The 24,541-nt window shown below is 35.3% G+C and overlaps 1 protein-coding gene across 1 annotated transcript; it reads left to right on the top strand.

Moving 5' to 3' along the window:
* Positions 1 to 1,614: 1,614 nt before the first annotated feature.
* Positions 1,615 to 24,537, top strand: LOC122584901 (DNA-directed RNA polymerase III subunit 1-like). Its single transcript, XM_043756976.1, has 28 exons — positions 1,615 to 1,708; positions 4,019 to 4,251; positions 4,901 to 5,033; positions 5,695 to 5,844; positions 6,166 to 6,340; positions 7,154 to 7,338; positions 8,386 to 8,498; positions 9,670 to 9,769; positions 10,048 to 10,284; positions 10,739 to 10,887; positions 10,962 to 11,103; positions 11,186 to 11,326; positions 11,824 to 12,012; positions 12,147 to 12,363; positions 12,903 to 12,996; positions 13,208 to 13,442; positions 14,777 to 14,968; positions 15,145 to 15,243; positions 20,634 to 20,837; positions 20,917 to 21,192; positions 21,342 to 21,489; positions 21,592 to 21,743; positions 22,205 to 22,360; positions 22,433 to 22,546; positions 22,647 to 22,720; positions 23,133 to 23,337; positions 23,845 to 24,047; positions 24,164 to 24,537. Exons 2-28 carry the CDS (start codon positions 4,154 to 4,156, stop codon positions 24,210 to 24,212), a joined length of 4,230 nt encoding a protein of 1,409 aa, XP_043612911.1. The 5' UTR covers positions 1,615 to 1,708; positions 4,019 to 4,153; the 3' UTR covers positions 24,213 to 24,537.
* The last annotated feature ends 4 nt before the right edge of the window (positions 24,538 to 24,541 follow it).

Here is a 24,541-nt window from a genome sequence, read left to right as displayed (position 1 = left end):
TATCTCTTTTAATTTAGTTTGTTGATAATTATATGTTCATTATGACTTTTTCTTCAACAACAAATTAAAATACCACATTAGTTTATCTTGAAGATCTTAAGCCAACACATGTTAACCATCATCTACGACTATGTGTTGTGCATGTGTTGACTATTTCGGAGTGGAACAGCTAGAAGAAAATCAAAACGTTTAAGATGGTCTTTGTTAATGAATTGATGTGTAACGAGCACAGTGCCCGCGCGTTGCGGCGGCTAGAAGGCGATGACACTATAAAAGGTAGCGGTGGTGGAGATCGAGGGAGACGATAAAGAAAGAGGGTGTCGCGGAAAGTGAAAGAAGGTTGATGAGAGCGTGTAATAATTAAAAAGAATGGGGAAAGATGATATATATAAGGGTTTTATGTTTAAGTAGGGGTATAAGGGGTATTATGGGAATGCTGAAAAAAGTGCTTAATTTTCTAAAATAGATGTTCAATATGTTTTATAAAGGAGAATAGATATGTATTTTTCAAATTATATACTATACACTTTTTATTTCTCTTTTTATTGAACTTTTTGTTTCTCTTTTTGTTGAGCTTAACTTTAAATTGTTTAGTCTAAAATTGTTGTTTGTGTTTATAGTAAGTTTAAATATAACAAACTGTAAATTTTTTATTTAACTAAAGTTGGAAAAAAAGGGTAACTGGAATCAATTTTTATATGTAGGTTTTGCCTTAGTTGAACCGTGTTATGTTTTACTTTTAGATATTTTAATTTTTCCAGTATCTATTTAATATACTTGAATTCCAAATTTTTAGTTTTGATTGATATATTTTGATACTACCCGTTTATTGGACATGCTTGAACACTAGTATATTTACATAAACGGGAACTTTCTCCAATTATTCCACACCAAATTCAATTTCGAAGCCCGGTTCTTGATCCATAAGAAGCCCAAACATTAAATGTCTTCAACAATTTAATGTGTCATTTGAGATACCCCACAAAAGAATTTGTTGTTTCTCGCATTCCATATTGTCCAACAAATTTATAATTTAGTTATAGTTATTCTTTTGTTGCATGGACACTTTTATATACTTTTTAAAATTTATATACTAAATTTGATGTAATAAAATAAAATTCATAACTTTATACAAATAAACAAAAATAAATAATTTTTCGTTCTTTATGTAAATATTACAATACTTATACTTTTTGTAAAAATAATTCCCATTTTTTATTCATATATTTTTTAAAATTTTTATTATCATGGATCCCAATAATGTTTTTAATTTTCAAGATTTAAAAGATTATTCGAGTGTTCAACCCTGTGAACACTCTTTTTTTATTCTAATTTCTGTCAAGTTATTACTACAGAAATCTTTTGAATTTTACGCATTGCTGATAAACAAACTATACAACAAATGTGAAAAAAAAACCGGCCTTATAACTATAGTATCAGCATGATTATATTGTTAGTACAAAAGTGAAAAAAAAAATATAAGAAGCGAATTGAACCTTTCGTCAATGCTTGAATAAATTTAATATCTATGAACAAAATAAACAAAACAGACCTTATAAAGAGTGGTTAAGACATTAGGTATTGAGATTGACGTCGGCGGTTCGAATCTGTCTTTGCTATTTTAGGTATATTTTTTTCTTTGGAACATACGTCACTTCGTCTTCTCCGTTTGCTCACAAGAAAACAGAGTTCACTGGAGCTACAATAGGTCAAAAACTGATCATCTATCTTTTTATTTTTGCGGTTTTCGTTTTTTATCTGATTATATGGAAGAACCCTAATTTCAATTCTGTTAATTGGAACTAATTAAAAATTTAAATTAAATTGTTTTATTCATTGAAAACCGTTTGAATATATCAATATATTAAGTTTCTTGAATTATTATCAAGTAGTTAGAGTTTGCAACTTGTTTATACAAATTGAGTGTTTCTTTTTGTACAAAAAGAATATATATTATTATTATTAGGGTTTATGGTCTCAGAATTTAATATATTATACACGAATGTTTATTTTGTGGGATAAACTACTCGGGTGTGTTCATTAATGAACTTTGAAATCCTGGTTATATCAATAACGTGGCGATGGACGTGTCAGCTTATATAGTTGTCACATATACCCGAATACGATCAATAACAGGGTTTTGAAAATTCATTCAGTTCATTAACATAACATAAACATTCGTGCGTTGTTTATTAAATTCCGACACCCTTAATATTATTATTGTCAAAAGATTTAAACTTTTGAATTCTTTAAACGTAATTCAGGTGAGATATACACATTTTAGTTTTACAACTTGATTGTTACTTTATGTATTTTTGTCAATTGTAAATGTCATCGTTATCTGTGAAATTTCAATGGGTCTGTGTGATTGAAGGAAGAAGCAAAAGCTGTTTACAAAAGGATACAAGTTTTAGAATTATGATTGAAAGAAGAAACGATAAGTGTGTAGAAAAGGTTTATCGTCTTTCACTAGACGTCCATTCATTTTTAGTTACTCGAAGGATATAACATATTAAGGAATTAGGCGTCCTCTGCAATTGGCGATACAAGAAAACTATGGCTTTTAATTACACAATTTGTAAGCTTCCATTTAAGAAAATGACAACTTGACGGACATTAATAGGTTAATAGCAGTAACCCAAATGGCCGAAAGTGAGTTGCTTGTTGGTCATTAAGATTTAAGAAACACCAATGCTACATAAATGTGGGGAGTTTTGGAGACTGATTTATTTCTGCTTGCAACTTATTAAAGGAAGCAAGATGCCTATCTTTTGTAGTAATAATTATACGAATGGCAACTTAGGTACTCTATATTGCCTGCAGTATATAGATTCACTGAAAGTAAGAACTCTGTTAAATGTGTGCATTTGATTTTGGTTGTGTAAGGTTGTTGCTTTAAGTCATGGATATTATTTGATAGGTTCACTTATACGAAATATGACACTCTTAGATAGACTCATCATAGAACATAAAATTCGTGAGACACAGAGGCCTGCTTAGGTAGTTATGCTAAAAGTTTGGAAAAAGTTTTAGTGTGAAATGTCTTATGCTTGATGCAAATCAGTTTGTCCTTTCATGATGTACATATGCCTTTACAGCAAATAAATGACCGACAATTTTGTAGATAATAGCTTAGAACCAGTTGCTATGTATGTTGATATCTGATCAACCATGAAATATTATGAAGTGAGCTTTCAGTTAATGTAAAGAACCCATTAGTTAAATTTGATCAGTGCGTTCTGTAGACACTTTGCTAGGTACTAATTATAGAACTGCAAGTTAAAGAACAGTATATAAACGAAAACATAAAGCAATTGGCCATAGTTAGCTTTAATTATGATTAGAAATGGCAAAACAGGCAGGTCAAGATGGTTGCTTAAGGTCAATAGAAGTAACGGAAAAAATCCCTAAATGTAACTTAAAGTTTGGATTTTTAGCTGATTTAGTATCAAAATTAGTTGCAAGGACATCTGGGTATTGATGGATACTTTGTTAAGAACACACACTTATTATTATTACTACGTGTTATTCATATTATTATTATTATTTTTAAATTTTTTTATTACTATTATAATAATAATAATAATTATTATCATTGTTATTCTACTTTTTTATATCCTCCTACTGATTATTTGTACAGTTCGAGCTAACACAACCTTCAACTTTTTAGCTGAAGCGGGTTATACTGTGAAGGGTAAAATAGGATGTACACAACCCCGAGAATGGTTTAGTTGTCATTTAGGGGCAGAAATTGTGCTAGACTAGAGACTGCAGTTTGTTTTAAGTTACTTGGCGACCTTTATACGTAACTATAATGCTTGAAACAGTAGATCGGTCAGTGGATGTGCATTAGTATTAAAGACAGTTTGGTATACAAATACTACAAACACATAGTCTGATGTAAATATGTTTTTGTATTTGCTGAACTATGTCATTTCTGTGTAAATTTATTACAGCTGAACGAGTGAAATTAGCAATTTGGTATTATGACCAGTAACAATATGACATCTTGAAACAGGTCCCAAACACAAGGATCAGGCAGCAACAGCCAAGATTTGCAAACAATCATTCAGAACCTAACCATTACTGCATACAATCGCAATATTGCTCGACTGAACTTACCTAGTTACTCCCTAATTTTCCAATATTAACAATGAACAGAAATTACCGAGGAGCACCAGACCAGGACACAACTTTAAAACTTTCATTTACTAAACAGCCTTATATCGAAGATGTCCGTCCCCGAAGAATGTAAGTCTTTTCATTTAATCAATTATTTCATATCAATGATTTTGCTAAAAACACACACACACACACACACACACATTGCATGCCTAAAAGTATTGTAACTGAATGTATATCGTTATTCTTAGGGAGCGGTTATTCTTAAATGTACATTATATGTTTATGCAAATCTGAATGTATTAAACATATTTTTGGCAAAGCCTAAACATAATGTATAATATGTTAAGACACCGCTGCATTAACAGTACTTTATATCCTTATCGTTAGGAAGCGGTTATTTTTTTTTATGCATGATAATGCATGTTTGAACGTATCGAACATATGTTTAGCAAAACTTTAATCGTGATGTAGAATAATATGTTTAGACACTGCGATATCTTTATTTTTAGGAGTAACCAATTTTTTAATGTATGATATATTTACTTGTCTCTGATCTTATTATACATATGCTTAGCAAAATTTTAAACATAATGTATTATTATATGTTTAGACACCATAAAAGTAATGCATATCCTCACTTTTAGGAAACAGTTATTTTTGATGTACGATATGTTTATGCGTGTGTGACCATATTTAATGTTATGCTTAGTAAGAATTTATGTTTAGTTCTGCTAACTTACTTGTATTTGTTTCTTGGATATGAAAATCAATGCAGTAAGAGTGTTAATTTTTCGATGTTATCTGGCGAGGATATACTTAAAATGGGAGAAGTTCAAGTGAATCGTTCAATTTGTTACGTGAGTGAAGATGAAAGTCCTCTTCCTAATGGCTTGTTGGATCCACGCATGGTAAACGGAAAGTAGTTATTTTTGAAGATGTTATGGTGTTTATATTGAATTGTGATTCTGTATTACTACTTTTTAGTATGAGGGTTTGCGTTATAGTAATGTTTTAAAGTAGGAGAGATATGGTATTGTACTAAAACCGGTTGGTTTTAATGATGTGAAAACTTATGTGACTTTTATGCTATTAAAAGTATTAATGAAAAAATCACTATAATCATACAATAGCAGTAACTGAAAGATAGAAAAATTTTATGGCAAGTTTTAAAGTAAGATATATTCGATAGTATTTCCGGTGAAACTAGTTACATGGAGAAGTGCTTGACTATCATATGATTTACCCTTTCGTGTTCATAAGATCGCTATTACATACATTACTATCGTAACATCTGTTTGCCTGACACATGAGAAAGTATTTTTTTTTTGTACAAGGGCCAACAGAGTGGCTCGTCTACATATCTTATTCTTCTGAATCATATGAGTGCTTTTTTGGTGAAATATTAATTGGATCTGAAGTTGTATTGGTATATCTTTACGTCCCAGCTTTTGCTACATTTTTTGCGTGCTTGGCGCATGCTTGCGTTACTATGGTATCTAGTGTATTATTTTGTATTTTAAATTCATACTTGTCTTTGAAGTTATGAAAATATGTCTTCTGGTATTTCAGGGTCCTCCACACAAGCATGGCACATGTGAGACTTGTCATGGGTCTATTGAAACTTGCCCTGGTCATTTTGGTTACTTAGCACTTGCATTGCCGGTTTTTAATGTTGGATATTTATCTCACATTGTGGACATTTTGAAGTGCATATGCAAGGTATTGTGGCTTTGCTTTATATTTTCTTTTAGTTGTGGGCTATGCATTTTTTAAAAGAAAGTTCAGGGAATCTATGAGTGATAAGTCATGTGAGCTTTATGGTTTGGGTATATTACTACTGGAGACTAACTCAAAAGTCTACTCGAGTTGCGGGGCTTGATTAGAATCAATTCGATTATAAATTTTTTTTAAGTCAGCTTTGAGAAGCCTTTCAAGTTGGCTGGGCTTGATTACACTACTGTTCGTATATATGACATTAATTTTGTAATTTTTCTTTACTCTTTACCCTTCGTCTTCCCATTTGATTTTTTCCTTTCTTAGTTTTGTTCCCGTATATTATTGGTGGAGGATGAACGTCTCGACTACTTAAAGAGGATGAGAAATCAAAAAGATCATCTGAGGAAGAATGACATCTTTAAAAAGGTTGTTAAAAGGTGCACAGCTATGGCAAGTAGTAAGAAGGCCGTGACATGCTCCAGATGTGGTTATATCAATGGTTCAACCCTACCCTATCTCTAATCTTTTCTAAGTTTTTGATTTATGTTCACATATAATAACAAAAGATTGATTTATTTCCCTAGTGTTTTTCAGTGCAGTACAGTGTATTGCTTTTTTCTTTCTATCCATACAAGTAATGTAAAGTTCATGGCAAACATCAACATAACTATACCGTAATTCTTTAATTTAGTAATTTAAGTAAGCTAATAGGCAATCTCTTTCTTGATAATTACACATTTTGCTTTTAAGAGAAAGAATATGAGTTTGATGGTGGTTTAGACCTCTTTTACACATTTTTGGTTCTTTTGGGATGTTAGTTAGCTCATTGCAAATATAGTCATCTTACTAATTTCAGGTAGCCGTGACCTCCCTAGGCACGATAATGTGTGACCTCCCTAGGCACGATAATGTATGTGTATTGTACTCAAGGCATCATTTTGGTTTAATGCAGGAATCTTTCCTGAGTTAAATATAAGCTCGTAAGTTAGAATAGGCACATGGTTCTATCTGGTTTAGGTATAATATCTTGTAGGGTAAGCATATACGTAGCTGGGCATGTTTTTAGTATTTGTCCTGAGTCTCCAATTCTTTCTACACACTAGTGTAATTACTTTCTAAATACATGACATAAATAAGTGCCATCTGTGTATATGTTTAGTCTTCATAAGTGGCCGTATTTAATAGTTGATGATTTACAAAGGTCGTAAGAAAATATGAACTTGACTCCCTAATGGAGGTTAGGTTGCAGATGCTCAAACTTTTTAAATAAATATTCTTTTACCAATATATTAATATTGATAACCCATTTCAGGTATAGTTAAAAGAGCTGTTGGAACAGTGGGAGTCATACATGATCGTAGCAAAGTTCAAGATGATACTTCAAAGAAGTTCAATGATGCTATTTCTAACATGAAGGAGACCAAAAAACCTGTTATTGTGTCTTCTATGTTAGACCCCGACAAAGTTCTTAAACTTTTCAAGAAGATGCTGGATATGGTATAGTCTTTATGTTCAATGGCACTAGCTGACCTCCACTTTGTCCTTCCCAAATATAAATGAAACTAATATATAGAGTCTACATGTAAAAGATAAACTTTAAAAAGGGTGTATGTGGTAGAAAATAAATGATATCAAATAGAAGAAATATAAAATCAAGGAAAAGGAAAACCAAAAGAGCCATGAACATAGAAAGCAGAGGAAACTAGTAGGAAGAAAACTGAAAAATGTAGGAATTAAATGCAGGCTTTTCTTCTTGCAAGTAAAAGTATTAAGTCTTAGTTGTATTGTTATTTTTGGCTACAAGTGGCGAATGTCTGTATAGAGTTTGCCGCTCTAAGTTGAAGTAATGCCATTGAATGTGAAAACCTTCATTTTCAAGTAATATTTGAAAATGTGAAAACCTTCATTTTCTTTGTTTCAGAAAATTGCATGTGTAGTGCCGTCATTCATTTATAAACTGACACCATCCTTGACACCTGGGTTACCGCCTTGAGCTACTGAACTCAACTTGAATCAGTGTTTCATCTCATAGTTGGTTTCCCCGTTTGAAAGGATACACGTGTTCGAGTATTTTTACATCTATGTGATAGTATATACTTTAACATAACATGACATAAGCACACAGAGAAACATTATTATCTGCATTTTCTTTAAAAACATTATATTATAGATATGTATATTTTATCAAATATTAGATGCGTGTGCATGAGGGTGTATATTAAAGATATTTTATCCACTATGAACTCTATTCAATTTTCAGGTAGAGTTTGTTAAGTACTCACATTTTTATTTGTTGGTTGGTGTCACTACAGTAAGTCCAGTTCTGAACCGAGTTCATATTATTGTTTTATATGACGGTTCGGCACTTGCTTGAGTTTGGTTCCCTCAGTTCTTGGTTGAGTAGGGTTTGAGTCACCAAAATGTCACTGGCAAGTATATCCACTGTTATTTACCATATGTTAACTATTTGTTGATGTACTCCACTGTTTATATATATATGGAAGGTTACTTCTAGTTCATTGCATATATATTTTTCTGTTACAGGATTGTGATCTGCTTTATCTTGCTGATAGACCCGAGAAACTCATTATATCAACCGTACCTGTTCCTCCGCTACCTATCCGTCCTTCTACCAAAGTTGCCGGAGCGACAATAAGGTGAACTCTAATCAATACTTTCTTACTCTATCTGAGATATATATATATATATTTTTTATGTTATATTGTGTTTTTATGTCAAGGTTACAACATCTTTATTTTATTTTGTTCTACCTGTGGTGATGAATGTAGCTCTGTCGCTTCCTATGGTTTAATTGCCTATCATATAAATGAAACTAAGTTTACCCTGGTTATAGGGCTGTGATCTTACAAAGCCAAGTTTCATCTGGTCTAGCTATTTGGCATCTTTTCTTATGTTATATCGAGAAGATGTGCTTGTATAACTTGTCGCTGCTCGAGTTATTTGGAAAAAAAATTTAGTGTAAATGAAGGATTTCTGGTGGTATGGTATTTTTCACTATAATCTTTTAATGAAAAGTCAGCTCTTCCACTTCTTAAGTTCAATCTCTTAAGCAAATTTGGAATGGACCTGAAAAAAAACAACAAATGGTCTTATATGTTAGAAGTTGGGGAATCTTTCAACTAAAGCAATGACATGGTTAATTGGAATTCTGGAGGGAGTGTACACTTCTTTATTTTTTTACTTTGTATATTTGATATGTAGTTCTTTTCTTATCTGTTTTGTTCCAATGTTCTTATTCCTGGTTTCACCTGTTAATTGGTCCAATTTTGTAGTGAATCAGGTGTGTAGGCTCAGTTTATTTGATCTTTGTCCTCATTTCGTTCCTATATTCTTAGTCTCTTTTTCGTATTCCCTCGCATAAAGTATGGGGCTCCACAATAACATCATGTTGTCTCTCCATACAAAGCAATCGAAATCCATAAAATTAGTTGATAAATTTTCTAAACTAAGTCTAAGATTTCACATTTCAGCATTTGATATTTGATGTCAAAACTGCACCTTAAGTTGAGTTATAATTATTCAGTTTTCCTTTTGTTTGCTCACCTTGTATATTGTATCTGCTTGAAACTCTATAAGCTCCCTTATCTAGGTTTAGTTCCGCACTAAAGAACTAAAAAACTAAAAAGGCGGCCCTGTAAACTAAAGATGTGGTATTTATGTTATGGTAATTCACATTTTGTTTTTAAAATGACAGATAATATGTATGAACATTGAGAAGAAATATTACCAAGTGCTGTGATTCAGTGTATGGGGTTTACATCATTTGGAGTTGTACCTCCACTAATGAGTCTCTCTTGTATCTTGCAGCAACGAGAATGATGTTACCGTGGGATTGGAAGATATTATAGAGGATAATGCTTCTGTTCGCCAGTTTTTAACAGATTCAACTTCTGCTAACAAAGGCCAGGTATGCTTTTGTTTTAATTCTTCTTAAGCTTGTTAATCAAAATATATTTGTTGATGCCGAATTTTGCTTGAAGTGGAACTCCAATGCGAACAAGATACTACTTGCTGCATTTCTAGAGCAAAAGTGGATAATAGATACTAATTTACCTAAGATTACACATTCTTAATCTTGTACCTTCACATACATATGTTTTACTTGTTTATACCCTGTTACGAAGAGTCAAAAGTAAATGAACTAGACTTTTAACTAAGCTGTATCTTATGATGATTTTCTTGTAGGATCCCTGGGAAATTCTGCAGCTTACGGTTGCAAAATATATAAACAGTGATGTTCGTGTACCAATTTCATATATTAAACTGAAGCAGCAACAGAAGCAGCGAAAGAAACTAATTAGTGGTCTTGTTCAACGCATCAAAGGGAAACAAGGACGTTTTCGAGGGAATCTGTCTGGGAAGCGTGTTCAGTATACTGGCAGGACAGTTATCTCTCCTGACCCTAATCTAAATATTACAGAGGTCCGGCCTCTGTCACATGCTTCTACATTTCTCTCCTGTATTTCATCGTCTGTGTGGATAAATGCCTCTTATGTTTCTGATCTCAAACACTTTTATTAAATTATTGATTTCTTTTGAAGTTTTGCCAATTTCAACCCATCTACCTGGAAGTAGGTTGATTCGGTTAATATATTACCTCATTGGAAACTTGCTTAAAAATGGAACATAGCAAATGGAAACGCGTTGAAAGACCTCGTAAATCATTCAATCTAAAAATATTAGTATTTTAGAAACACAGTTCTCTTTGATCATATAGATTACATTTCACATTATTGTATTCAAGAATTAAGGGACAAAATGTAGATTCTAGTTGTACTTGGGTCACTATTCAAAATAGCCGCTCTAAGTGGAACACATTCAAACCTGTCCCGAACCCGAATTCCATGTTACTAACAGAATGAAATGCTTGGTCCAGGTTGCGATTCCTATCCTAATGGCACAGATTGTGACTTACCCTGAGCGTGTTTCACATCACAATATAGAGAGATTGAGACATGCTGTGTGTAATGGAACTTTAAAATACCCTGGTGCAAAGCATATCAGAAGGCCAGATGGTACCATAATGTAAGAATTATTGGTGCTGAAATCTTTTGAGTTATGATAATTGAACATAATTTGATAAAGTGTACTTCTGCCAGGTCATTGAGTATCAAAGCCAGAAAGCGTTTGGCTGATGAATTGAAATTTGGTGACATAGTTGATCGCCATTTAATAGATGGCGATGTTGTCCTCTTCAATAGGCAACCCAGTTTGCATCGCATGTCGATCATGAGTCACAGGGTGAGTGATGAAATTTTTATGCAATATACATTTCAACTCAACTGTCTCATTGGCTAAGTATTTTATCATTTGGTATATTTAGGCAAGGATTATGCCGTGGCGCACTTTGAGATTCAATGAATCTGTTTGTAATCCCTACAATGCCGATTTTGATGGTGATGAGATGAATATTCATGTTCCCCAAACAGAAGAAGCTAGAACAGAAGCTCTTATGCTAATGGGGGTAATTATCTCTACTTACTACTTCTCTTGCTAGTTGCTATCCAGGTTTAGAATAACAATATAGTGTTAATACCCTTTTGGTGTAGTATATTATTTAATAATCACGAGGTAGTTATAAATAAGGATAAACTAAATTCAGTTAACTGCAAATTAGGAAACTAAATTGAATAGACTAAAGATGACATATGTCATTCAAGTAACACACCATATGTCATTGCAAAATTAAAGTTGGCATCTGCATGTCTAAATTACCACTATGCATAAAAATAACTCTATATATTCTAAACGTAATCGAAGGGTCCAAACTTCTCCATCTATGAATTAAGGTTTCTCTTTTATCATATATTAGAGATGTCCGTGCTCAACTTTGAGTGAAGGTACCAGATTCCTTATCTAATATTGAATGCAGTTTATTTCACTAGATTATGTTTTAAGATAATTTATTATATTAAGGATTCATATTGCAGCTTAAATCTAGATTTTAATAATGCAATGCAGGTGCAAAACAATTTATGCACGCCAAAGAATGGGGAGATTTTAGTTGCATCCACACAAGATTTTTTGACGTCTTCCTTCCTCATAACAAGGAAGGACACATTCTACGACCGTGCTTCATTTTCCCTTATGTGTTCTTATATGGGTGATGGGATGGATCTTATCGATTTACCGACTCCTGCTATAGTCAAGGCAAGAAGAGAGAATTTATACCATATATTGTTTTCATTGCTGTTAGTTGTGGAATAATGATCTTGGATTCTGTATACCTTTATTTGCATATATTCAGTTCTGTTGTTTGACATCGATCCTTTTTTTGCCTGCAGCCAATAGAGCTTTGGACAGGTAAACAGTTGTTTAGTGTACTGTTGCGCCCACATGCAGATATGAAAGTTTATCTGAATCTCACTGTTACTGAAAAAAGTTACACAAAGTCAAGTGGAAAAAGGGACAAGTCTTACGAGACAATGTGCCCAAATGATGGTTATATCCACATCCACAATAGTGAACTTCTTAGTGGACAACTTGGGAAGGCTACTTTAGGTTGGTTTTTTCTATCTCTGCCAATCACACCTGCACACACATGCTGCTTCTGCTACTTATGCAAGAAAGGAGTTTCTGAATACTGTTTGAGCTTTTAACCTTACAGCTTGTTATATATGTGTAGTATCAATTTATCTTAAATTTATATGCTACTTGATAACTGCATGAAAATGGATAAGTCTGCCATCACCACAACCACATAACAAGTGTTGGATTCACAAAACTGTTTGATGCTCTATTAGTTAGTAGGTTGAGGACTACCCCGAATGCCCCTCTTACGCATTATGTGTATGTTTGTTTCCCGAATGTACTTTTGTACACTGAAGCTCGAGTTAACAATATGCCAGTATCGCTGATCTTCCCTTGACATGTATTTTGTAATGTTCATATTTATTTGTTGGAGTTAAACAGCTTAAAAGATATGACCATATTGTTTACTTTCTGATTTTACATGTTATTTTTATTGATGATGCTTTGGATCACTTCGTTGCAAGCATGACTTTAGTGTATTTCTGCATCTATCTTCTATATCTACACAGGGAATGGCAACAAGGATGGACTCTACTCGGTGCTTCTCAGGGATTACAATTCACACGCTGCTGCTGCTTGTATGAACCGCTTGGCAAAATTAAGGTATGCTGTTATTACCACCTGGCTTCGTTTTGTGAATCTAATATGGCTGAATAAATGTTCATTCAATTTGTGTATGCATATTGTATGCTGGTTTTTTATTGTGATTTTTCAACTCAAATTTCTCCACAACTTTTATCATTTACCCTCTTTGATAAAAAGATGTGTATTCTGTCTCTCTAATTGAATGCCTGTTGAGATTATCTTAATGCAGTGCTCGCTGGATAGGAAATCATGGATTCTCAATTGGAATTGATGATGTCCAACCTGGGGATAATTTGAATGACTACACTCATAGAATCATTTCTGAAGGGAACAAAAAATGTGATAATTTCATTCTCAATTTCAATAAAGGAAAGCTCAAGTTGCAGCCTGGTTGTAATGCTGCCCAGACACTTGAAGCTGAGATCACCGGTGTCTTGAATAAGATCAGAGATGAAACTGGAAAGGTAATGGGTTATGTTTTTTCTGTCAACTGCTAATGTTTAAGGATTGTATCTGTTCATCATCTTTTTCAAACTTCCAAGTCTTTACAACCATTATGACGACATTGGGGGCCTGTGTCTTAAGGGACGCAGGTTTGATTCTTGCCAAAGTCAAGTGTGAGGATAGTAGTTAACCATCAAAGCAAAAAAAACTCAGTATGGGGGTTTAGTAGGTACCAATGCAGTGCATGGGATCAAGGGGTTCCTATCGATTTACCCTTTTTTTATTTTATTTCCTGTGCCCTCTACTGTTCTCTTAGTCATATATGTTTTTGGGAGAAGTCAATCTCTAAAGTTAAGGCTCAACAATCATGGATATTACCAAATGATGGAAAACATATTTGTAGAAGTGGAAATTACTAATTACGCACGAGATCTTTTCTGATAAAAACCTTAACAATATCAGGTGTGATGTACAAACATGAAGAAGATGATGCACACAAGTATTAAGTTAAATATATTAACATTTGAATATTAAATGCAATATTTTTGCAAAAAAGATGCATCTAGTCTTTCATTTTCCAATTGATAAGGGGAACATACAATATTAACAAGATACTCTTGCAGAAGTTTTATGTCAATATTTATTGATATCTGCTGAACTATTTCATTCTTACTGTTTCTAATAGTAATAACTTCACTATTATTATTATTATCATCATCACTGTTATTATTATCATTATTGTTAGTATTGTAATTATTATTATATTGTTGTTGTTATTATTGTTATTATTATTATTATTATTGTTATTGTTATTATTTATTATTATTATTATATCTATATTTTGTTATTATTAGTATGACAAACATTTTGTTTCTTCACGTTTTTCTCTTTCTGTTTCTGTTAATCTTGTTATTTAGTGAACAGCAATGGGCTTATACTTCATTTATATCTGTTTCTATTTAATCCAACTCTTGGTCCCTAGTCAAGTTTTTACATTTATAGATTTCATTTTCGATGTGTTTATACTTTTATATTAAATGTTTTATGTAATGAAGTGTTACATATTCATAACCAAACAAAAAAACTTCAAATGTCTATGTCTGTACCATTAAAGTTTTCTAGTTTTTAATGTCCATGTAGTCTGCAAATTTGCCTTTCAATAGTTTTTTTGTCTTTGAAATATTTGAACAGCTATTACTTGATTGTAAAAGACCAGTTACACGTTTCCTTTTGAGCTACTATTCAGTATTTTACCCCTTTGAATCGTATAATAAATAATTGAATCAACCCATACATAAGTAAATGGGTCAAAATTACCACCTCATCCTTGAGCTGATGATGATTTTCTTAATAGGTTTGCATGGAGAAACTAAAATGGAGGAACAGCCCCTTAATTATGTCTCAGTGTGGATCAAAAGGATCTCCTATCAATATCAGTCAGATGATTGCATGTGTTGGTCAGCAATCAGTTGGAGGCCAACGTGCTCCAAATGGATTTATTGATCGAAGTCTTCCCCATTTTCCCAGGAAGTCAAAGACCCCTGCTGTATGTTTTCCGCTCATTTAGTCTTTACGGTTCTTTTAAACTTTCATTAGCCACAGGGGTCACGTTCTTAACTGTAATAAGTTTTACTTATGTTAACTGGAAAAAGCAACAGTTCTACTAGATGCTAGTTTTTAAGGTTTAACTTCTGCTTTCCCTTTTTCTTTTCTTCATTGCAGGCAAAGGGGTTTGTAGCAAATTCTTTCTATAGTGGTTTAACTGCTACTGAGTTTTTCTTCCACACGATGGGAGGGCGAGAAGGGCTTGTGGATACAGCTGTAAGATTGTCCTTGTAGTTTGATTTAGTTGGTTGTTCATTATAGGAGTATTAATTGTTAGGGTTTTCCCCTTCTCATTGATCACAATATATAGAGATACAATTTACATTTAGATACCTTGAACTATACTAATAAAACAATATAATAAATATAAATAATATACTGCTAATACACCCCCGCAGTCTAAGGCGGAGGGTCTCGAAGACTTAGGCTGGAACGGAAGTCCATAAATAATGCCCGAGGTAACCCTTTGGTGAATATATCTGAGAAGTTATGACGGGAAGGAATATGAAGAACTCGAACTTGCCCTCGGTGAACTTTCTCGCGAACAAAATGAATGTCAATCTCAATGTGTTTCGTCCGTTGATGTTGAACTGGGTTCCCGGCAAGATAAATAGCAGAGATATTGTCAGTATAAACCAGAGAAGTATGCCGAGGATGATGACCCAGTTCTAAAAGCAAATTGCGAAGCCAACATATCTCAGCAACAACATTAGCAACTCCCCTGTATTCAGCTTCTGCACTGGAACGAGAGACCACAGATTGACGTTTGGAGGACCAAGAGATTAAGTTATCCCCAATAAACACACAATACCCGGAAGTGGATCGACGGGTGTCCGGACAGCCTGCCCAATCGGCATCGGTATAAGCAACCAACGTGGAAGGGATAGAAGGACGCATGAAAAGCCCTATATGTAAAGTACCTTGAACGTAGCGAAGGATCTGTTTCAAGGCTAGAAAGTGAGAAACCCGCGGGTCATGCATATGCATACAAACCTGCTGAACGGCATAAGAGATGTCCGGACGAGTGAAGGTAAGGTACTGTAATGCACCTGCTAAACTCCGAAAGAAAGTGGGATCGTCAACCGGAACGCCGTCATTGCGGCTAAGCTTACCTGCAGTATCAACCGGAGTGGCAACAGGATTGCAATCAGACATCTTTGTGCGAGCCAGAATGTCCTCGGCATATTGAGACTGAGAGAGAAACAAACCGTCTTTTGAGCGAGTAACTGAGATCCCCATAAAGTAATTAAGAGCACCTAGATCCTTCATAGAAAACTCACAAGACAAGTGACCTAGAAAATGCTTCTTTAAGGCAAGTGAGGAAGAAACCATAATGATATCATCCACATATAAAAGAATGTAAGCCATGTGGATACCCCGACGATAAACAAACAAAGAGTTGTCTGATGAGCTTAAACGAAAACCTAGTCGAAGAACATAATCGGTAAAGCGCTGGTACCAGGCTCGAGGAGCCTGCTTGAGACCATACAAAGATTTCTTAATACGACAAATATGATGAGGAAACCGCGGATCCTTAAAACCATGGGGCTGATGCATGAAAACTGTCTCAAGTAAATTCCCGTGAAGAAAGGCATTCCTGACATCTAATTGAGAGATATCCCACTGATGATAAAGAGCAATAGAAAGAACTGTCCTGATGTGGCCGGTTTCACAACCGGGCTAAAAGTATCTTCACAATCTACCCCGACCTGTTGAGAACGGCCATCTCCAACCAAACGAGCCTTATACCGTTCCAAAGTGCCATCAGATTTAAATTTATGTTTGAAAATCCACATGCACCGAATAATATTCATGTCAGGGTGTCTAGGCACAAGCTCCTAAGTCTCATTATCAATAAGAGCAGAAAACTCTTTAGTCATGGCATGATTCCAAACCGGACTATTAATGGCTTCGGTAATGGTTTTGGGAACGGAAGTGAGAGCGGTATCGGCATGTAGGTTGAACAGAGTTCTTGGTTTTAGGGAGCCCGTCATGCTGCAAGTCACACGAGTAGTTTGAGAGGGTGGTAGTGGAGGGGGTGGTGGTGGAGGAGGTGGTGGAGGGAGTGGTGACGGAGATGACTGACTAGATGAACTAGGTGACGAAGCGTTAGGAGCGGTTGGTGGGGAAACATCGGGTGGGGTTAACAGATCGGTTTGAGTTGGAGGATTGGTCTTGGTATGAGGAGTACGAGAATATGTGGTACCATATCGAGAAGAGGTGGGACTGGTGGTGGATCGGGTAGGGAGTTGGATGCAGGTGGTGGAAATGGTTGGGTGAGGAAGGAAGGGTGAAGGTCATTGTCAAGTTTCTTGTGAAGGAAATCATAGGAAGAAGACGGAGTAGAGGTACGAAACGGAAAAATAGTTTCATCAAACAAGACATGACGAGATACGATGATCTTTTTGGTGGAAAGATCGTAGCATTTATATCCACGATGATTAGGTGGATAACCAAGAAAAATGCAAGGAGTAGAACGATTTTGAAGTTTGTGAATAGAAGTAGAAGGAAGAAGGGGATAACATAGGCACCCGAAAACTCGAAGATGCGAGTACAGCGGACGTTTGTTATAGAGAAGTTGTGTGGGGGTGAGATGTGACTTTGTTTTGGAAGGTAAGATGTTAAGAAGGTAAGTGGCCAAAGACAATGCATGATGCCAGAAAGAGGGTGGGAGAGAAGAGTGTGTTAGAAAGGTGCGAACAATGTTGTTGATGGAACGAATTTTGCGTTCAGCTTTACCATTTTGGGAAGACGTGTGAGGACAAGAAAAACGAAAGTGCATGCCGTGTTGTTTACAAAAGTCATGAAAAGATTTGTTATTATATTCTCGACCATTATCACATTGAAACTGTTTAATTTGACGATCAAACTGAGTTTTAATAAAAGTGGAAAATTGTGTGAAAATAGGGAACACATCCGATTTATAAACTAAAGGGAAAGTCCACAAAAAATTAGTATAATCATCCAACAATAACATATAATACCGATGTCCACCGGATGAAGGAACGGGAGATGTCCATAAATCACTATGAATTATATCAAAAGGCATTGGAGTAAATGACAAGGAATCATGAAAGGGTAATTTAACAGACTTTCTAAAAACACACGGTTGACAGTTCTTTATTCAATGGAACAGAAACAGAAACACACTTATTTTTATTTAAAACACGTAACAAATCTATGCCTGGGTGACCTAAACGCTGATGCCAACGAACTTGTGTAAGCGCAACAAGAGCAATTGGAGAAACGACCTTGGAAGGAGGAGTGAGCGGGTACAGGTCCCCGGAACTGTCACATCTAAAAATAGGAAGCTTGGTCTGGAAATCCTTCACAAGAAAACCGAAACGATCAAATTCGATAGATATATTGTTATCAGTAGTTAAACGTCTAACAGAACAAAGGTTTTTAATTAAACTAGGTGAAACTAGGATATCAGGTAGGCAAAGTGGAGGATAAGGAGGTGGTAGGGGGGTGTGACCAATACCCAATGTCCGGATTTGGGAACCATTGCCAACAACTATAGGTTTTGAACTGCCAATTTTATTAAAAGAAGAGAGTGTACCTGAGGAGTGCGACATGTGGTTGGTAGCAGCTGAGTCCATGTACCAATTCTGATCGGGGTTCAAAGTCATGGTGTGGAGTGCATGATCAATGTTGGTAGGAGTGTAGTATTGTTGCGATGCAACATAGTTAGCAGAGGGGGCCGCATATGGGGAATTAGGAGCCGGACCCAAAATACCTCGACTGTGAGAAGGTGTCTGAAAGGGCACACTAGGGTATGGGCATGGTGGAGAGGCCCAAGCTTGTTGTTGCCAAGGTGCAGGATACCACGGAGAAGGCTGATAGTTTCTATACTGAGCACCGGGTACGCCATAAGAAGGAGAAGGACCATAGGAGCCACGACCCCGTGATCGGCCACGACCCCGACCACGGCCACCGCGACCCCGACCACGGCTAGAATCTGAGCTGCGACCTTGAGTGTCAAAACCAAGAGAAGGCTGAGGTGACGGTACTGTGGTAGGAGGTGTCGGGTGATCTTGTTGACCAGAAGCTGCATAGAAGCTGCATGGAGACCAGTAGGGGTTTCTTCCTCTTGTCTAGCCTTCCTACTTTCTTTCATGATTAAACGAGAGCTTGCACCTTTAAAATTGGGAAGTTTATCAAGTTGTTACAAGTTGGTAGCAAGATTGTCATATTCCTTGTTCAAGCCGGCTATCAACTGGAGAACTAAATTCTGATCAGAAACTGGGGCTTCAACATTGGCTAATTTATCTGAAATCAGCTTTAACTCACGACAGTAAGCAGCAGCATTAGGATAAGCAGAGAGCTTCATGTTGGAGAGCTTGTGTTGTAGTGCAATTGCCCTAGCAGGTTTGTTATCAATGAACAAACTTTCAAGAGCCTTCCAAGCGGTTGCAGCAGTGTCATCAACATGGAGAATGGTGGTAAGAAGATCAGTGGTAATGGTGCTGTAGATCCATTGGAGAACGATGGCATCAATGCGTTTCCATTCTTCATCATGTGCTGAAGAGGATGAGTCAGAGGATGATTCTGCTTCTGGGGGAACGATGTGATCAAGCACTCGGCAGGCAGTGCATTGAACCTTGAATAGTGCAACCCATGAGTTGTAGTTGCACTCTTCGGTACTTAGGGTTAGTGGAATCTGGTTACGAATATTTGTAACCGTTGTTGCAGGGTGTAGTGGGATGGCAGTTTGTTTGGTGGCTTCTTTTCCATTATCGCCAGCCATTGAAGAAGAAGAATAAGTGGAGATGATGAAGCTGCTATCAAGAGAAGGAGATTACAAGAAAGCTGACTTTTTTTTTTTTTTTTAATGAAAAAAAAATAAAAAATAAAAATTAGAGGTAGGGTTCTAGAGTTTGATGTTGTTGACTGCAAAAGAAAGAAAAGGAGGGAAAAGAAAGAAGTTGTGATCGACTAAGAAGCCTGGACTCGTGATACCATATAGGAGTATTAATTGTTAGGGTTTTCCCCTTCTCATCGATCACAATATATAGAGATACAATTTACATTTAGATACCTTGAACTATGCTAATAAAACAATATAATAAATATAAATAATATACTGCTAATATTCATGACATCCTTAGAGCATGCCCACTCTTAATGCTCAACCTTAAACTAATCACATGTTCATTAATGTTAGTGCAAGTTATCGTGGGGTTTGAAAGTTAGAGGAAAAAATGGATGGGCTGAGTGGGTTGGCTAAAAGGTCAAAAATCGGTATATTTTGGTGCAAACCAGGCTGGGTAGACCTGAAACTCTCGGGTCATATATTCTGTTATTACAAATTATTCTTTCTAAAAACATACAAAGTTTATACTATCTCATTTAATGTAATCGTTAAAATTAAACAACGTATGGGCTTTACTCATTAAAGTTAATACTTAGGAAACGTTTGACCTGCGTGACGTCACCTGTTTCCCTGTAACCTTCTATTTTATTCTTTTGACATCTTCCCTATTAGTATTAAAATTTCACTTAAGTTGACCCATGTCATTAGTGTATGGTCCAAATTGACACCTTTAGTAAGGGTATGCTCTTGCAGCACTTTTCTAATGGCTGGATTGATCCTATAATGGCAGGTTAAGACGGCTGACACGGGTTATCTATCCCGAAAACTAATGAAGGGATTAGAAGACTTGTCTGTTTACTATGATAACACAGTAAGGGATGCGAGTGCATGTATTGTACAGTTCACATATGGTGGTGATGGAATGGACCCGTCTCAAATGGAAGGAAAGGCAGGATTTCCTCTAAATTTTGACAGGTTATTGATGAAGGCCAAGGTTTGACCCTGACTTCACTTCTTTAATATCCATACATCTTGCCATATCTGGCTCATATTTAATAACATTTTTGTGAAAGGCTACATGTCCTGCTGGACAACATAAAGGCATGTCTTCCTCAGAGATCCGTGAAGTGGTTGAGGAGCGTCTTTCAATGCATGATATGACTCCAGAAGGGGGCTGCTCTGAGGACTTTAGGAAGAAACTAAAACAATTTCTTGAAAAGTATGCCATGACACTAGAAGTCACAACGAGAGCACTTCAAATGCATGGTGGACAAACTAATGGCGAAGAATCTGGAATTATAGAAAGTGTAGCTCAAAGCATATCTGGCATTACTTGTCAGCAGCTGCAGGTATTTGATATGTTTTATATCTTGGTGTGTAGTGTATCGTGGATTTTGGACTTTGATCTATTATATTGGTGGACCTTGATATCATTTTAGCTCCAGAGTAATTCATATGAATATTGTATGTGCTGTAAAAATCTGCATTAACTGTACAGGTGTTCTTAAATACTTGCATCTCTCGTTACCATCAAAAGAGGATTGATGCTGGAACAAACGTCGGTTCAATAGGTGCTCATAGTATTGGAGAACCCGGAACACAGATGACATTGAAAACCTTTCATTTTGCTGGTGTTGCGAGCATGAGTATCCTATTCTATAAATTTCATCTAATTGCAGTATATATATCGCTCATGCTTCTAGAGTTCCCGTACATATAGAGTGCTATGCTACTTAACTCTGTAATAGATGTCACTCTTGGGGTTCCCCGTATCAGGGAAATTTTAAATGCAGCCAAGAAAATCAGCACACCAGTCATTACCGCAAAGCTCAAATCTAATGATAACATATCATTTGTCAAGTTGGTAAAAAGCCAAATGGAAAGAACTCTTCTGGGCCAGGTTTGATAATTTCTTACAAGTTATTACTCGTATGTATCTAAGGTTAAATTACGAATTGAAGTGTTTTTAGTGCTTGGTCTTGTATTCATGTAACTTGAAAATCTGACATGTGTACCATCTAGAGCTTGGCAAATGGATTGGAGATAGATGTCTAGTGTGTTAAATATCATTGCCAAAGGTTGTATGATTGTTATAATAATCTGGTTCTTTTAGTAGAGTTATTTAGGATGTATAATAAATTAAAATATACTTTGGTGACTTTCGACGCACTGACCTCTCTCCTTTAACTTCACGTCTAAGCTGTTGTTATATTTAGCCTGTTTTCCCCAGTTAGAGAGAAAATGTATCCCGGACAGCCCATTCTCAAATATAGTTGTGAAAAATTACCACTTCAAATAGTACAAGTGCTGTATTAAGTATCTCTTGGAATATTAACCTTTAATTTTCATCTGCGTATGTAGGTTGCAAAGAGTATAAAGTTAGTGATGGGATTGCGAGCCGCTTCTATTGTTATTAGTCTTGACAAGAAAACAATAGAAGCCCTACAACTCTCTATAGATGCATATACCGTAAAAGAATCAATACTAAAGACTCCTAAAATCAAACTAAAGGAAGCTGTAAGATCTCTTCATATTTATTTGGGAGACGTCCAGGTTAAATTATTTCTGAAATATTTGCTCTGTATGCAGAATATCATTGTTTTGGATGCTAGAAAACTTCAAATTAAGCCTTTATATGACAGAGACAAACTTTATTTTGATCTCCATTGGCTCAGAAATAGACTTTCGACAGTCGTTGTGAAGGTGGTTTTCAGCCCTTATTACTGTTTGAATAAAACAAATTAACTTTTAATGTTATGCTAATGTGGACCTGCTAAAATGAAATACACGTCATATGTTCCAGGGCATAGGTACTACTGAACGAGCTGTAATAAACAAAAAGAAGGAGCAGGACAAGTTTAACTTGCTCGTTGAAGGGTAAGTTTACTGTATCATACTTTTGCCAAAATGAATGGAACAATATGTTTGTAGGATGCTGCAGAATAGATGCAATGCAACATACTCATTTTTACAACTTACAAAGCAGAGTTATTTTTTTCCTCATTAGTATTATTACAGTTTACTGATATATTGGTCCACAGAAGTCAGAACAGTTCTATATCATCACCTTTTTTAGGGATATTTAGGTATTTAACTCATAGTAATAAGCGTGACCTGTGTGCAACCACAAGTGTTGTAAATTATGATCAATACTATATCAGCAGGTGACATAATCTTATGTTATAGTTACTTTGTCAACCTGAAATTACTATATTGATCATTGAAGTCCATGGACTGTCAAATTACCTTTTGTTATATGCTAATAAATGCAATCTTGTGGAAATTTTAGAACGGGTCTTCAATCAGTCATGGGCGTGGAAGGAATTAATGGACATGAAACCACTAGTAATCATATTCTTGAAGTACAGAGCACACTTGGCATTGAAGCTGCAAGAAGGTCCATTATTAAAGAGATTCAATATACCATGGAAAGTCATGGAATGAGTATAGATATTCGACATATGATGCTTTTAGCCGATCTCATGACATATAAGGTACCTTCCTCGTATATATTATATCTGTTAGCGGTAAGTCACGGTTTATGAAAACTGGAAAATGATCTGGTAAAGAATAATAAGAGAGTGGGCCGTGTTGTTAATATAGAGGTAGCTAGTAATGCAGTTATTAGACATGTTCTATTCGATACATTTACTTATAACTTATAAGTGGGTGGATATGGGTTATGTATTGTATCTCAGTATCTATAATTGGCTTTACAATTAATTAATAATTGCTTTAAAGGATATGGACAAACAGGTCAAACAAGTTAAAGTCACCCAAATTCAAGTTATCTATCGAAGTAATGTCAGATATTTGACACGAAGTATTATTTTGATGGGTTGAAAAATCAACACTTTTTGACCTGTTAACAACCCCCAGCCACCCAAAAGAAACATAAAATATAAAATACATAGGTATAATAATATTAAATAGCATTTGCTGCATTTAGATGCTAAAGACCGCAATTAGCTAACTTGTTCAAATGGTGTAAACATTATTAGGGGGAAGTTTTGGGGATCACCGCATTTGGTATTCAGAAAATGAAAGAAAGTGTGCTGAAGTTGGCTTCGTTTGAGAGGGCATCAGATCATCTTTTTAATGCTTCTGTAAATGGGCGAGTGGACGAGATACAAGGCGTTAGTGAATGTATTATCATGGGCATACCAATGCAGACAGGAACGGGAATAATTGGAATTCAACAAAGGTACACCTGGTGCAAATTCGTGGTCTTGACATGCAACCTCCATCTTAATGTTTTTTTAATATTTGAGATGCTAGTCTTTTGAATGTGACCCAGTTTATTATGATATGTTTTTACAGGGTTCCTTCATTTAAGTTGGAGAGGTTATCAGACGGCATTTTATCTTAAGCCAATCATGAGAAAAACTATTCAACAATTTTGATCAAACAGAGTATGCATACTAAACACATAGTTCGGTACCTGAAAGAATTGCACCCAAAGGCTGCAGTTGAGGAATAACTCTACTAATTTTTTGTCAATATTATACACGTACCAGATATCTACATAGATGGCAGCTCAGTTATCATATCAAAAACACAGATGGTTTTAGGAGTTCATTTGTATGAGATGGACTGCAGATGTTTATATTTTTCTACAAGGGCAAATATTTCATTTGATATGTTTGTTCTTAGCGACAATCTATTGATTAATGAGTCAGCGACTAACATCTTCGCTTT

Source organism: Erigeron canadensis, chromosome 1, assembly GCF_010389155.1.
Source record: "Erigeron canadensis isolate Cc75 chromosome 1, C_canadensis_v1, whole genome shotgun sequence".
Classification (NCBI taxonomy): Eukaryota; Viridiplantae; Streptophyta; class Magnoliopsida; order Asterales; family Asteraceae; genus Erigeron; species Erigeron canadensis.
This window is presented reverse-complemented; position numbering and strand designations above follow the sequence as displayed.